Source organism: Maniola jurtina, chromosome 22 (assembly GCF_905333055.1).
Source record: "Maniola jurtina chromosome 22, ilManJurt1.1, whole genome shotgun sequence".
Classification (NCBI taxonomy): domain Eukaryota; kingdom Metazoa; phylum Arthropoda; class Insecta; order Lepidoptera; family Nymphalidae; genus Maniola; species Maniola jurtina.
The window spans coordinates 6,344,722-6,361,365 of NC_060050.1; the positions used below are offsets into that span (position 1 = coordinate 6,344,722).

Here is a 16,644-nt window from a genome sequence, read left to right on the forward strand (position 1 = left end):
ATGAAATGGAATGGAATACAATGATAAATTTTTATTCCTGTAAACTTTTAGGTAAACTTCAAAGTGTTTTTGGATGGTCAGAAAAATTTACCACTGGTTCGGAATGCCGATCCTACGTTTTCTAGGGTTTCGTACCTCAAAATGAAAAACGGAACTCTTATAGGATCACTTTGTTGTCTATCTCTCTGTCTGTCGTGTGTGTCAAGAAAACCTCTAGGGTACTTTCCGTTGACTCAAAACCATGAAATTTGGCAGGTAACCTAACTGCGTAATTTTGGGTAGTTTTTTTAATCGATAAAGAAAGTTTGCGACATTGTTCAATAAAAAATTTGGATTCCAACTCCTCAATCCTGATGTTGCAGGGGACCTGACTACTAAAGCTAATGGGATTTAAAAAGTGTCGATTATTAATTGATATTGAAGGTATCTATACCAAGTAAACACTTTGTCGTTGACCTCAACCCTGATGCTGTAAGAAATTGCATTCCTAAATCCTGGTGATCCCTCGGGATTTGAAAAGGATCATCCGTTTAAATATTCTTACGTGATACAGAAACAAGTTGCATCCCGGGGACGAGCTATTACGGAGAGGCAACTTTTGTTCTGGGAAATGAAAGGATCGGGATTTTTAAAAACCTAAATCCACGCGAGCGAAGCTGCGGGCATTAGCTAGTTGTAAATATATTTAGAAGCTACTATAAGATAATAGATAAGGTACTTATTTCCTTTTTTTTTATTGTATGGCAGCGCGCGGTTTTAAATTATAAATTGCACGTCCTGTCCTTTTCTGTAATACATTTTTTTCTCAATATCTACCGCTTTATCTCATAGCAAGAGTCCGTAAGACATAATACAGTGAAAATAGGCAAAATATACAATTTTTGCAGTTTCCACGTCAGTACCTGTCGAATTTTTCTAACAGTGTAAGCAGCAGAGCTGAGTTTACCATCAAGTGTTGATATGTGGGTGTTCCATAGAAGCTTTGCATCTAACATTATACCGAGAAACACGGGGTTCTCCTTTATTTTCAACATATGATTATTTATCAATGAATTTATGTCATTTAAGGTCCTGGTATTGGGCAGTGTGAATTCAACACACTTAGATTTCTTTGCATTTGGAAGTAAATTGTTAGCAATAAATCAGAGAGTGACCTGTGATATGGCATTACATATAGTATACATTGTCAAAAATTATAATATTAAAGCTGTGCGTATTGCGTGAGGAATAGGTTGCAAGAGAGTTGCAACTTGCAGGGTTTGATGCATACGCTATTGCCAGCAAACATGAGACATATTTTTATCTACAGGCAACGTCTGAGTAGGTAACGCATACGTCTAACGCAAGTTGAAATGTATTTAGTTAGACCTATCGACAAGTTTGGAGTCGGGTGCAGTCTAAATGTGGCCCGTGTGTTTAGACTGTCCGTTTCTGTCAGTTTCACGTGTCGTCCCCCGCACTTCACCACCCCGCTTGCACAAATCGAGACAGCACGAAATTTTCAAGATTTCTGGGTGTAATTTCTGGTTTTCGTAGTTCCCACATAATTATAACAATATAAAATATATAACGATAATTTTTTTACTACATAATATTCATTAAATTTTCTAGGTCTGTGGTTTTTCCAAATTTCATTAAATTGCTTCGTTGTCTAGAAAAACGAGCACAAAGTTGGGCCTTTTTTTAAAGAAAAATACAAATCTTTGAGCCCCTGTAATTTTAAAACTACATATTTTTAGAAAAATCTAAAACACCACAGACACAGATATTAGTTTCTAGACTATGTCTGCAAAATTTCATGGACTTTGGTTGCTTAATATTCAAATGAAATGGGAACTACGATTGTATGGAGTAAGTGACGGAGAGAGCTCTGTTAAGAATGTCTCGGTGTCCACTAGCAATAGAACTTGCAGACACCTCTGGCAAGTCATTTGCACTGTATAAACACTTTTAGCAAGTCAATTATTGCAAGTTTTGTATACCTAGTAAAATTTGCAGAAATTGTCAAAGCTGACTTCTTCAAGTTCTATATCACTAGTGAACACAAGCTAAGTCGACGCGTAAAAAGATTTTATAAGAAAAATAGGAATGTTTTTGAAAATATTTCTGTACAGAAAAATTGATGTTGTATGTAAAAATAGACGGCACTTTATATATTTTCTGATTTTCCAAGCATCAAAGCAAAAATTAGGAAAGCCATTTCCCTAGAGTCTTCTTATGGAATTGAATATCTCAACGTTTAAACGAGACCTAAAATCTGAATGATCGTAGTTTTATCTTCGTATAAAACTACGGTCATTAAGATTTTATTTTCTCTATCTATCTTACTTAAAGTTCAATTAGACAAATGTAAAAAGCCGGCCAAGCGCGAGTCGGACTTGCAGACGAAGGGTTCCGTAACATATAACAAGTACGTTATAGTACAAGACGTGTACAAGTGTACGTAGGTACAAGAAATATAACTTTTTAATTTTTTTTGCGATTCACCCACAAATTCGCAGTTTTCGGATTTTTCCTTTTACTTTTGCTATAAGACATTGGCTACCAGCCAAATTTTTGTGATTCTAGTTCAATAGGAAGTACCCTATAGGTTTTGATTCCCTTGACGGATCTTGACAGACACGACATACTTATAGACAGACAGACGACGAAGTGATCATGTAAGGGTTCCTTTTTTTCTAGAGATGCGGAACCCTACAAATATTAAAAGAGTGTAACTAAGTTAAAACCATCCTCGGTTCCCTTTCGGTTCTTAACCTGTGACAGACAGACTGACACTGAACTTCCGTAAGCAAGTCTCCCGAACAATCTGAAAGGAATTTTTATTGTTTTCCATTAAAGGAGCTTCGGCCATTGAAATTAATGACTTTGTCTTTTGTGACCGAAAATCAGGTCGGGCTTGAAACAAGCCGTCTGGAATTGTATTGTCTAAAATATATTAAAATATCATGCCGTCAAGATAAAGCCTTAATTAGTTATTTTAAATGGTTAAAGTATAAGGTGGGACTTCGTCTGTGTTGGTGTTAGCTGGCGGTCGTGCTCTGCCTTTTTGGAGTGTTTTTTTTTTTTTGTTAAAACTTACTGGAAAGGGCTCTAAGGGGGTGCCGTGCGTATGTCGGCGAGCGCCAGCACAGACGGGGTTCACACTTGTATAGTTTAACTAACTTGTTACAAATAACTACAAACTTGACATTCCGTGGATATGCCCGTAAAGGGGAGATAGCCAATTCAAGTACATTTCAAAAACTATTCGCTACATTGGCCTACCTACTTGTTGTTTAGTTCGCTCCGTGTGGCGTGTAGAAACACGAGTAACATATAAACACCGAAGAAAAACTAAAGGTACCTACCTACCTACCTAAGTAAAATTAATTGTTTTGTCCATTGGTTTTATAAAGGGTAAGGGTTATCCATTCGTATTGAAATGTATGACAGTTAACTCACTTGGCTACGGTCTGGCGACGTCGCCAATTTGCAATTTGCCAGTATTTTGTATACAAATAAGTTACGTCTCCCTCACTCAGAAGCCAACTGATCGTCAGGTCGCCCAAGTGATGCTACTTATTTGGTAACCTCATTTGGTTACCCCCCGTCCATACACTGCCCGTATGGCATGGGAAAGAGCAAGGAACGGAGAGGCAGAGACGTAGTGTGGCCGCGTTACTCGCATGTTCCTCGTTCATGCCCATCGCTCCCTATTTTGTCGGAAAGTATGCAACAGCGCGCACGCTGCCACAGTTTCGACGTCAATCGTGTTGCAAAGGCAAGCGAACTAGTACGGCGGCGTCGCGATTTTTTTTGTTATACAGAATATTAGCCATTTGAATCATGACTAACATTCCCCTTTCCCCTACATACACAGCGACGTCGTCGCCATGGTCTGAGCGAAGTCAAAGTTCGCTTTATAGATTTCAACCTTTTGGGGTATACAAACAAATAAGCAGACTTGATTATCAGTGCACAGTGCACCAGCTAGTGTGGCGTTATGAATATACATATACCTACTCCACTTTACATATTGTCTATTGTACCTACCAATATTTACATGACAACGCAAGTTGATTAAAAGCAAGCTGCAGATTCCAGCATCCTGTTGTTTCAGACTCTCCAAAATAGTTCAACAAACTAAGATGAAATTTATGCTAATTCGTGGGTTTGTTATGAGATTGTACTCCCCAAGCGACAAGTATAATAAAACTTTGCCATTCATTTCTTGCTAAACGCTTAATCCACTTTATATATTTTCTTCTTTATCATTATGAAATAATGTAATAGTTTGTCCATTTGAGATAGTCATACCTATTCATCATAGATTTTTTTATGGCCGTTACTTTAAGTTTTGCTTTTAGAAAGCAAACGGCTTGAGAGATAAATCACTCTAAATGTTAAAAGAATGGTAGAACAAAAAAATAAAGAAATGAAATAAATTAAATACTGAGAAATACGTCTTAAAACAAAATTTCTTTGAGCCTATCCATAAACAAACAATAAATTAGCTTAAGTTTTTAAAATTGCGTTAGGGTCGGTCATAAATTTGATAAAGTCGTCAATTTTAACTTAGAAATCTTTGTAAGTGTAATAAACAATGCCATATATTGCAACCAGATTGCGCGAAAGTAAAAAAACACCATGGGAACATGAGAAATAATTGTGAAGCCAAAATCGGACCATTCAGGAACACCGAGGTGTGTCAAAAGGCGGAACTTTGAAACACCATTTCTTCTGTCCACCAATAAAAATTCAGGGGTGCGCAGGAGACAATCAAAAGACGAATCAGATGCTCTCGTGTGTTTTTCTGTTACAGGAAGAGGGAGAAAGTCGAAAGGTAGAGAAGGGAGACGATATTAGCAAAAGGACAGTCGTCGAGAAGGATTCATTCGGGCCCTCAGCCTTCGAGACTCATCACTCTATTCGAGATTATTTCGACATTAATTTCGATATTTCAAAATTAAAGTTTTGAGAAAAGAAAAATTGTAAAATTGAAACAATAATTTTAGTATTGTTAAAATTAGTAACTAGTAAAATTTGATAGTGTAAAATCTTAATTAATCAGTGTGTGTTTTGAGCCGACAGAAGCTGATATTGGGTGACGTATTATATTTTGTATTATTTTGACTAGATTATTTTGAAATCAGCTCCACAACCCTAGTTAATTAAATTAATTGATTGATTTAATTAGAAATGAATCCAGATAATGTATTACACACTTTGTATTTTATATGACGTAAATCGGGGATCCACAACTTGGTTTTAGCAGAGGTGGGTTCTAGAAATTTTGTTTGTAATGATTTACATAATCCTTAAATTATGAATACGAGGCTATAAAAATCGTATCTATACTCTAGACCGCACAATGAGTTAACTCCACGTTTGAACATAAAATTAAACTTCTTAAACCAAAGTGTTTAAATGAGACGAAATAACTAACTGCGGAGCTGGGATCTGAATATATCTAGATTGATTGTATAAAACTGTGTAATGTGTGTCCTTAAAATTTACTTTATTATAGAAGTAAGAATTATAGATAATATCTCTATTGATTATGTGGGCATGTGTGTATTTTAGATAAAATGATGTACATAATATTATATAAAGCCGAAAGGGTTTTTTTGTTTGAATATTTGCTTTTCCCTTTCAATAATTAGTATGGCTTAGGAAGCAAATGTTCGGCCGGGAATTAATTAATGTAATAAAGTTACTTAATTTCCAGTCTAAATAATAAATTCAGTTTCTCTTCTTTTTTTTCTAAATACTCAACTGTATGAGTAAATAAACAATTATTTACCAGAAATAAATGCACTTGGGTATAACTATCATCTTTTATTTGCTATATTTAGATACATTTTCCTAGACATTTAATAATGGAGATTCAATTTGTTTGGAGGCTAGACTATCGTATTGTAATATTAACAAAGCCAAAGATACAAAGAAACCATGTATCGAACTAACTTGAGCTCCAATATTAAGATTTTCTCATATGACCTATTTACCAATCACAATTTTCTATTATTAAGTAAAAATTAGGTTAGGTTTTTTTTTCAGCAGTGCACCTATTTATAATACTAGCTCTTATTCAGCATTAAATAGGGATTAGAATTGAATTAGCAGTCTAATGCAGTCTGATGGAATGACTCTTGTCGTTACAATTATTGATTTGGTAGAAAAATCACTCAATAGCTAAAATAAGGTGGTGTACTAATAAACTACTAGCTACCGCGGTATCAACATAGTCTTCATCAACATGGACAGCTTTCACCGGCTCACTACTGAGCGCGGACTTCATAGAGAACTCTCAGACTTGTAGTTTTCCTCACGATGTTATTCTCTGCACTAAACAAGTGATGTTTTAAATTAATTGTAATGTATACAACTACGAAAGATTTAGGAATAGTTGCCAAAGTTTCGAACCCTGACCTTCTAGTAGATAGAGAAATGACTTAACCACGGTGCCATCGCGGTTAATAATCATTTCAAGAAATGTACGAGAGGCAGCGAGCATCGATGGCTGCGAGCGGACAAAAAAAAAAGGGCAGGTATAAACCTTTTTTTTTGTGTGTCATTGTTACGCCGAGGTTTTGGGAGATCGAGCGACGACACTGTATTCTGGTAAAACCTAGGGACATTCGAAAGCATAATTCGGGAGAATTATTAATTTGATATCCATGACTTATAAAGTCGGATTTAATTAAAAAAAAGGCACACGGTCGATTAGGTGGCTCCTGGCGGCAGAGTTCCGGCACACCAATACACGCCATGTCTTATAAGCAGCGACTTCCCGACCTCTAAATTGGCCAATTTAGACATAATATAACAAATGAATATATATACCAAAATATACCATGGTAAGGGGCGAGCCCAGAGCTCATTGAAAAGAACCTAGGTTTCCGTACCTAGGCAATTGAAAACGCTTCGCAGCGAAACAAGGGAAGTTGACTGCAGCCCCAATAAAAATGTTTAAATGCCGAATACCGGCGCAGGGATCCCCCCGTGCTAGAAGGAGCTCTGGTCAGTAGAAGATGGCCGAATCGGCATATACATGTATCAACCGACCTTTCATTCAAGCCAGAACGTATAAATTAAACTGTTTTTTTTTTCCTCCTCAGGTTTTTCTCTTGAGAGAGTAGAATGAGTCAAAATAATAATTCTATAAGATAAAGTTCTTCTTTTAAACCGCGAAAGTCTGGTAGTTTGATTGGGGACGTCTACATTGTCCACCCGACGTATTGTGCCTGCCATATACTTGGCATTACGTGTATTAACATATAACTCCAAATGCTAAAGGTGTCCCTGAGTTTAGCCGTTTTATTTATAATAATTTCCTCATTATAGCCAATCACCAAATATTAAACAGAGACGATTCACGTACCATCACACATTTATATGATTCTTCGCACATTTGCAAAAACCATTAAACAAAATTGAGACGGGGCTTTCTAAAGCATTTATTCAGGTTAGAGCCGTAGGTATGTTGTTCACTGCTGACCTCGCATCGAAAAGCGCAGCGTTGAAAGACCCCCGTCGCTCGTTCTAATAGCTCGTTCACACAGGCTGCGTAAGCGTAGATGTAGCGCGTACTATTACGTTGTAATGTATGGAACTGTATGAAACATGGCATACCGGTTGCGTGGCATGAACGCTCACGTAGACGTAATGCGTGCAGTTCACGCGCGTCACTACGCACGTGTCACGTGTACATACTGCATACGCAATTGGTGTGAATCGGCCTTAAGTGGACAGACGACATCAAACGAGTCGCAGGGAGCCGCTGGATTCATGTAGCTAAAGACCGTGCCGTGTTGAAATTCCTATAAATACCTATATCCAGCAGAGGATGTATATTGGTTGACAATGATAACGATAATCCTGATCTCATATCAAAATATACGCCGCATGCATTTTAAATACACTTTTCAAAGATTGAACAAATTGACCACAAGGCGCACTTAATACAATTAAACATTATGATAATGTAATGAAAAGCCTAATCGCTTTACAATAAAAATTGATTTTCAATACAAACAGGAAAACGGATAATTCGCGTTCCTCGAAGCGTCTTAAGAGCTGAAAATGAAAGTTTAATTGAATTTCACAGTCCACAAAAAGACGAGCTTAGAAAAGGGCATTACAATGCTAATACAATCTAATCTAGGCCTCTCGAGTCTCGATCCAAATAATAAGGGCGAGTTCAGACATGCATTAAACGCGCGGTTGCAAATCGGCTGCTCGAGTATGGAAAACCTACATCAATCATTGCTACAATCTCAATTATTGTGATTTGCAAAATGTATGATATTTTTGCTGCAACAGTGCATCTTTAACGAAAGTGTTTTGGTGATTGCGATTATTGTGATAACTATAGTTACAAAGCGACGGTAAGCCCCAGGGTGATTTGCAACGCGCTAAAATGGAGGTACCTTGTGCTGTTAGACGCGGCTATTGATGAAACAGATGTGGTAACTGTACCTCATTACAAATCCAAAACGCGCTATTAAAGATAAAATATGAACTCTCTCTATGTAGATCATCGTGAGAACACGATGCGGATTTCGTACGTAATTGTTTTGGTTGAGTAGCAGCATTCACACAATATTCCTAACTAGCTATTACCCGCTGCTTCGCTCGCGTGACTCAAGATTCTAATACCTAATAATTGAGGTTTGTAATTTGAGGTAACTATGTCTATGCAAAAAATACCGTCAATCTGTGGCTCTGTTGCGGCCTTATTGAACGACAAATGCGTGAAAGATAGAGTGCTATCCCGCGGGAACTGTTTCTTTTTCCGGAATAAAAAGTAGCCTATGTCCTTCTTCGGAATGTACCCTAAGTCTGTACTAAATTTCATTAAAGTCGGTTCAGCGGTTGAGCCGTGAAAACGTAACAAACAGACAGAGACACTTTCGCATTTATAATATTATTATGGAAGTATGGATGAACGGCATGGGCGCTTCTAAAATGAATGATACAGCCAGTGTCTGTACCTACCCGCTACCCGCGGTGTCTGAAGTAGCCTTTAGGGTACGTATACATTGGCTAACAGAATTCTCGGGGAATAGTGCCACCATTCTGTTACTGCACACAGTAACAGATGTCTCATCCCTAATCTAAGTGGAAGGCCTAATGTCGCCTACTAATCAGACGAAAAGGCAACCCAGATATCTGTAAAGACGAAAGTTTCGCGCTGTAGCTTTGAACCTTATATTTTAAAGGCAGTTTGAAATATAGTTTTACGAGTAAAGCGAGGGTTCCAAGTCTATTTGGGTGAAATTGCACCTTATCCGTTTATTTGCCTACCCGTAAAATATTCTACAATAACTAACTTCATTAATTACTTGAATAACCATACCTACTGGAAACTAATATTCTAAAAAGGGAAAATGTGTTTCTTTATTTAGTCGATAAACTTTGAAACTACTCAATCGATTTTCAATAGAAAGCTATTTTGTTCAGAAATAACATACCAACTAGTCACACATAAAATGAAAATTGGCTCAAAATCGATAATTAATAAAATAAAAAAAATTTAATCGATAGAGAAACTTTGCGAAATCAAAGAGTTCCCACGGGATCTAAAAAATCTAAATCCACGCGGATAAAGTCGCGGGCATCATCTAGTACACAATATATTCTTAAAATCCCCAATCTGTGTTAATCAAGAAATGTCATCCTTCGTTGACGTTCCACATACTTCCTTCCCACTTAATTAATCCCCCGAAAGACGATCATTTGAAATGTTTAACACGGAAATAATTATTTTGTCTGCAGGACCGTTCAATCAGCTCTTTATTTCAATTGGATTGTAATGTGATAAAGTCTTGAATCACTTAAGCGGACTTTCATAAACGCAACAATAGCGTTACAGAATTTGCTAAATATTTTTAAATATTTGTGATATTGTTGCTTAATTAAATTATAGAGTTTCAGTCTTATTTATAAACTAGTAAATCCACCCCGGCTTCACCTGGGTGGAGTTGTATAGTTTTTTGCGATAAAACTATAAATTAAATGATAAAAATCAGTCAAGGACTCGCACATAAAGGGTTTCGTACCATCCACCGTACAAAAATTATCACTTTTTAATTTGTTTCAATGTTCAAAGTAGCTTTTAGAAATGTTTATTATTTGTTGTTATAGTGGCATAGAAATACACATTCTGTGACAATTTCAACAGCTCTCTACTTATTACGGTTCGTCCGCTGACAGACAGATGGATGGACAGCGGAGTTTTAACAAAAGGGTTCCGTTGGCATCCTTCAGAACCCTAAAAAGCATTGGTTTGATTCGCGCCAGCACTGCGCGAGATAGTAGTCACACACTTTTTTAATCCATCATATATTTAAATGCGAATGAGTTTCGATCTGTCTGTATGTTACCTTTTCACGGCTCGCCCGTTCCACTTTCCGTTCAATAGCTGGCTAAGTTACTTTTCATTCCGGAAATTCAAAAATTTTGCATTGGATTTTTAAAAACCTGAAACCATGCGAACGAAGTCTCGGGCATCATCTAGTAATTGATATTGTTCAGTGGTAGCTTAACTAGACGATTCAAAAGCACTTGTAAAAGTTTAATTATACCTATTTTAAATAGCTTAGGTATGCCCGTAACTTCGTCCGCGTGGATTACACTAGTTTCAGACCCCGATTTTACACCCTTTGGGGTTGAATTTTCAAAAATCCTTTTTAGCGGAAGTTTAGGTCTTAGTAAGAGTAGCTACTTATCTGAATACCAAATTTCAGCCTAATCCATCTAGTAGTTTGTGCTGTGAGTTGATAGATCAATCGGTCAGTCAGTCACCTCTTCCTTTTTTATTTAGAAAAAATATATTTCTATTTCTACAATAAATATGTTTCTATTGTTACAGGGCTTTTCTTAGAATTATATGTGTGTGCTGCCCGAGAAAGCTGCGGCGAAAATACCAGCCGCAACTCCGCTTCAAGCAATCACAGGTAAAAACCTTCATAATTTAGCTTTATTCAAAACGACAAAATATACTGGCGAATAAAGAACCAGCTAAATGCATTAATTTGTTGGACAGTTGACTAAATTACATAAAATGCTCCATACTAACTTGTTAATCTGTCTATTAATAACTACTTATTTGTTTTTTACCACTAAGTAGCTTTTTGTCACCGTCAGAATGTCATGACGATTGGTTCAGAGGTCAATATATAAAAAGTACGTAACATAAACATAGACAGAAAGACAGGACACAGAAAGATAGTCTCGTCGCATTTATAAATAATAATATCATTAACAGGGTCATAATAATTGTATAACAATAACTAAGTAAAATGTATATCTTTTGAGCAAATAAAAATTAATAATACTATCCAATGCTCGGCATGCGTTAAAATCATCGATGGTTAAAATACGATTCGCTCGCCCCCTATCATCTATTGACGGTCCTATGTCAAAAACTTCCCACAAGCCCCAACAATATTGTAACTGTATGAAGTTTCAACTCAATCGGATAAACAACACCTGAACCTATAAATACCTAACCAATAGACAGGCAAACAAACAGTTATTTATACGAAACGGATTTTCTCGCAATAATATCACAGATTTGTTTTAGTTTCTCACTTATTTGAAAAATGTGTTAATTATAAGATTTGTATCGGCGTTATTTAATTCTTAGCTTAGTTTAAAAATTCTTTTACTTTCAGTGGCGAACGACCCGCCGATATTACTCCTCCGGCGATCTTCAAGCTATCAGACAAAATTCCTGCGAGCAAACTTACATATAGCGGCCCAACTTTATTCTTCACCTCATTATCTCTCGTACTTCGAGTGCCTTCTATGGAATAATATTATCTTCCTAAAGTTTTTGTACTTTCAAAAATCCCCTGATGCAATTTCATAAGTTTTAATACAACATTCCATTACTCTCCTGCCACGTAAAACCTAAATACTTCTAAGCAAGAGTCAGTAGTCATCTTCTCGGCAAGCGCATTCAAATCTTGACCTCACGTCGCAAAGCGCAAGCCTATCTCGCAATAAACAAAAAAACTCTTAGCAAGATTTTGAATATTTGGTTTTCAAAAAGAGGTACGTGTGATGCTACCACTTTATGCACTATATAAGTGACTTCGCCTTCCTCGGCATGACTTATCTGTACCTAAAACATTTATGTATTCCGCACAACTCCAATGTTATTAATGTGATCATTTAAAAAGCTTTCCGTCTCTGTTCATAACCATGTCACTGTTTTAAATTGCTCCGCTCCAAATTGCATGTTTCTATTGATAGTCGTAAAACTGTGCTTCAATTTATACCTATTTCTGTGACCCGCTACATCGTTGCAACAAAACCTAAATGTTCACACGTTTCCTCTTTGCATGAAATAATCTGAATAACAAATGTGTGAGTTTGCTTACAAACACTTTTCATTCCAAAATCCGTGTTGGTTTCAACTCATATGCAAAGCTCAAGTGCACCCAACGAATTTTGAAGCGTATATACATGTTTACTTTTATGTCAAATGTTAGACGTGTGAAGTTCTTTCAGGAATAAATGTGCAATTCGATAGCTCAACGGTTGAGGAACGGACTGAATTCCGAAAGGTCGGCGGTTCAAACCCCACCCGTTGCACTATTGTCGTACCCACTCCTGGCACAAGCTTTACGCTTAATTGGAGGGGAAGGGGGAGTATTAGTCATGATTAGCATGGCTAATATTCTTTTTTAAAAATAAAAAAAAAAAAAAAAAAAAAAAAAAAAAAAATTATGATTCCGCAACATTTAACTAAACTCTGCAAACTACTCTAGCAGAATGTTGGATTTATATGAATGAAGCTGAAATTACAGTAGATAGGTCTGATACATTAGCATTTAATTAATTCTTTGTCCTCGCATTTTCCGGACTTGTGTCAGGTTCTGCTTATTATTCTAAATCAATTTGACAGGCTACATTCAAATCAATACAATATTAAAAATTATGACTTGTTTAAATGGTTTTCCCTATTCCGCTGTCCAGCGCTCTTCATACAAACCTAGTTTAATTCTTCATTTGAACACTAACAATTTTTCTAGAAAAATCTAGAAACTAATATTTGTATCTGATGTTTTCAAGATTTCTGTAAAAATGTTTGGTTTTAAAGTTAAAAGAGCTTAAAATTTTATATAAAAGTCCTACGATATATTATCCTACTTCGCGTATGTATGAAATGTTATATAAAAGTTTCATACTTTTTCGCGTAAAGAACCACTCAATTTTTAAATTACCATAAACATATTATGTAGGTTCATAATTACCTAGTTGAACTCAAAGATTTGTGCTTAAAACTTTAAGCCCGTGTAACTTCGAAACTAAACATTTTATACCAAAATCTGACAAACCACAGACACAGGTATTAGTTTCCAAAATGTGTTTAATTTTATTATTTCGTGACAAGTTAGCCCTTGACTCCAATCTCATCTGGTGTTAAGAGTTATTGTCTAAGATGGAAGCGGGCTAAATTGGAAGGGATTTGGTAGTTTTACTAAACCTGTATCTACCTCTTATCGGTTTCTACGCAGCATCTTACCGGAACGCTATATCGCTTGGCGGCATGACTTAGCCGATAGGGTGGTAACTAACCTAGGTCGAAGCCTCCCACCAAACCGTGGTGATTGGTTTAATATTCCACTTAAACCTAAACTACGTTTGTATGGAACGCGTAACGAAAGATATCCTCTTAAGAATACATTGTATTTTGCAGTATCCAGTGACAACAATGACGTATTCATCGGTTTCGCAGCACGAGATGTGTCGGCTGTGACATCAGGCGCGTGCGGGGACGTGCCGCCCGCTCCGCACGCGCTGCTCCTGATGTAGGGGCCGCCGCTCCCTGCGCTCCGCCAGGAGAGATGGCGACACACCTTCCAATGACTACCCAATGAGGACAATAGAAGAACCGCACACATACGACGACCGTATCCAATGCCTGGAACGTCACATCTATACCGAGACCTCCTTTTGCCCAGATTCGGAGTCAGTCAGCGAAATTAGCATAGAAAGCGAATCCAGAAAACCCTCTATCAAACATAATCTTAGCAAAAAAAAGAAAGTCACTTATCAAACTAAAGCTGAAGTAATTTCAAATTAGGTAGGCCACGTAAAAAAATACTCCTTTAACTATTTTTTATTGATGAGAACTAAGATAAACCGAATTATGCAATAGCGCATGCGTAGGTATACGAACGAATAGTATTAATTAATATTAAAGTTGCGCGTGTGTCATAAACAAGGAAGAGGATGCAAGAGTGCGTGATGAGAGATGCGCACTGGCATAAATAATAGTCGTGTTCGTTTGCTTTTGATGTACAAGATTTGCACATGCGCAATCAATAAAATTCCTTAGTCCTTATCTCTGACAAGTGATTTAGTCCTCCAAGTTTATTTATTTACTAGCTGATGCCCGCAGCTTCGCCCGCGTGGATCCCCTGCAGCATCAGGATTGAGGAGTTGGAATCCAAATTTTTTATGAAACAATGTCGCAAAGTTCCTCTATCGATTAAAAAAAAAATTACGCAAATCGGTTCAGAAATCTCAGAGATTTCGGTGTACATAGGTAGAAAAACACAACTCGCTTTTTAAAAGTCGGTTAAAAAAGTAGCCTATGTTACACCCTGGTCAATCCTCTACTTGTCTGTGAAAATCCCGTCAAAATCGGTTCAGCCGTTCCAAAGATTAGCCTTTTCAAACAGACAGACAGACAGACAGACAGACAGACAAAAATTTTAAAAACGTGTGATTCAGTTGAGGTATCGTTCAAATAACCCTATGAGCTTAATATGAGGTAGTTATTTCGAAATTACAGACAGACACTCCAATTTTATTTATTAGTATAGATTTGAAATTGACGCGCTCAACTGCGCATGCACGAATCGCACACACGCGCACAGATTAGATTCGGAATCAGCAAAATTATCTAAAGTAATTCTAGAAATTCCTTTATCAAAGTTAGCTTAGTAAAAAGAAAGTTAGATATCAAAGAAAAGCTAAACTAATTTCAAATTAAATTATCCATTTCTTTGCTGAAATATACTTATTGTTAAAAATTTATTTATTTGCTAAATACAATATTGCGAAAAGAAAGACGACTATAGTTGAACTTGAATTAGATTTGTCTTATGATATTTATTAATTCAGTGTGATTCGCTTTGCAAGGAGGTTCAATAAACTTACAATAGAAAAAAATGTGATCGTCTATCTCAGTAATTTGTACGTCTAGAATCTGGATAATTTTGAATTCAAACCACTTAGCCTACAAGTACAAGAGGTCAGTTGAACAATGAACCAAAAAACTATGTAAATAGATGTTTCCCTATTAAATAATAGCGAATAAACCAAAGTAAAAGCGAAGATCTCAATTGTATTTATTTTAAACAAATCATAGTTTAAAGTAGAATTATTAAATTATGTAGTCACTTTAATTGTGAGAAAAATTCAATCAGGAGCTGTGATTTACTAGCTATGTACATATTAGCATCTATTTTCTAATTATAATATCTAAATACCACTTATATAATATGCTTTACATATTAAGGGTAGATGTTATGATTTGTACATAAATTAAATAAGGGAAGTAATGCGCTTCAAAATTCTGTAAATAATAGTCTAACTATTAACTTATAGTAACTTAAATACTCCTAGATTTTCTATTAGTATCAGTAATATATGAAACTTAGCTATAAAATCGCGAATAGTTTTAATCAAAACCAATGTTTGTAACAAAATAACATAAAAATTATAATTTTTCATAGTTCAATGTTTAAACATAATAATCGTTAATGTTTCAAACCTTTTTTCAACGTTGTTAGAAACTTTCTACATATTTGTATTAGTTATTTAGTTACATGTTATAAAAATAATATTATTATACTTTTTATCCCTAATAGATCTTAAATTGGACTGTATTAATGTTTATATATATTATTGTTTATTATGTATGTTGTACATATGACTACTAAATAAGTACATAGGTACTATTCATCATAACATTCCATTTTTATAAACTTCATGGCATATTATGGTGTTTTGAGTTTAGCGATCACTAAACTGTGGTTAGGTTAGTAAAAAAGTTATTTTCTCAAACATAATAGGTTTTCTTATTTAAAAATATGAAAGGAAACTTAAATGAGTATATAAAAAGGCACTTGTTACCTCTTTGTTTATCTTCCAAGAAATAAAAATTACTTTAAATGTAAATTGCATAACTAACACCAGTGTGCCTGTTTTCTTATTGTAAATTAATATTTATACTTAATGCAATTATTATATTATAACATTAATGATAGTTATATTATATTCTTACATCTCTATGTTAAACTGTTTGATATAACATTATGAAACAAATCCTAGTCAACAATACTGTGAAAAATAAATGTAATTAAATAGCTACTTGTAAAATGCATCATCGTAAAATTTATATTAAATATTTTTCCAATTACATTGTTTTTATTTTGACCCGATATTTTAGTTATATAAAACTCTTGGAAGGTCACAAGGATCGAGCAGTGGTTACAACGGCCAGAAATAATATCACAATCACATTATGAGTTTGTTTATTTCACATAATAAACCACACATAATTATCGTCAGTAATATCCTTACACAAACTTGAATATTAAACGAATCAATTAATATTACAAATAAAAGACTCAC

General features: G+C 35.6%; 1 protein-coding gene across 3 annotated transcripts in view; it reads left to right on the top strand.

Annotated features, from left to right (window-relative positions):
• The window catches only part of LOC123876670 (dopamine receptor 2-like), a 165,308-nt gene extending 151,246 nt beyond the window's left edge, over positions 1–14,062 (top strand). The window contains exons 3-4 of one of the 3 annotated variants that reach the window (XM_045922963.1): positions 10,859–10,943; positions 13,697–14,062. In XM_045922963.1, coding sequence (XP_045778919.1) covers positions 10,859–10,943; positions 13,697–13,756 — 145 coding nt within the window. In that variant the 3' untranslated portion in view covers positions 13,757–14,062. Of the gene's footprint in view, positions 1–10,858; positions 10,944–11,663; positions 11,917–13,696 lie in introns of those variants that run through there. The other 2 variants (XM_045922964.1, XM_045922962.1) reach the window with 2 other exon arrangements.
• The last annotated feature ends 2,582 nt before the right edge of the window (positions 14,063–16,644 follow it).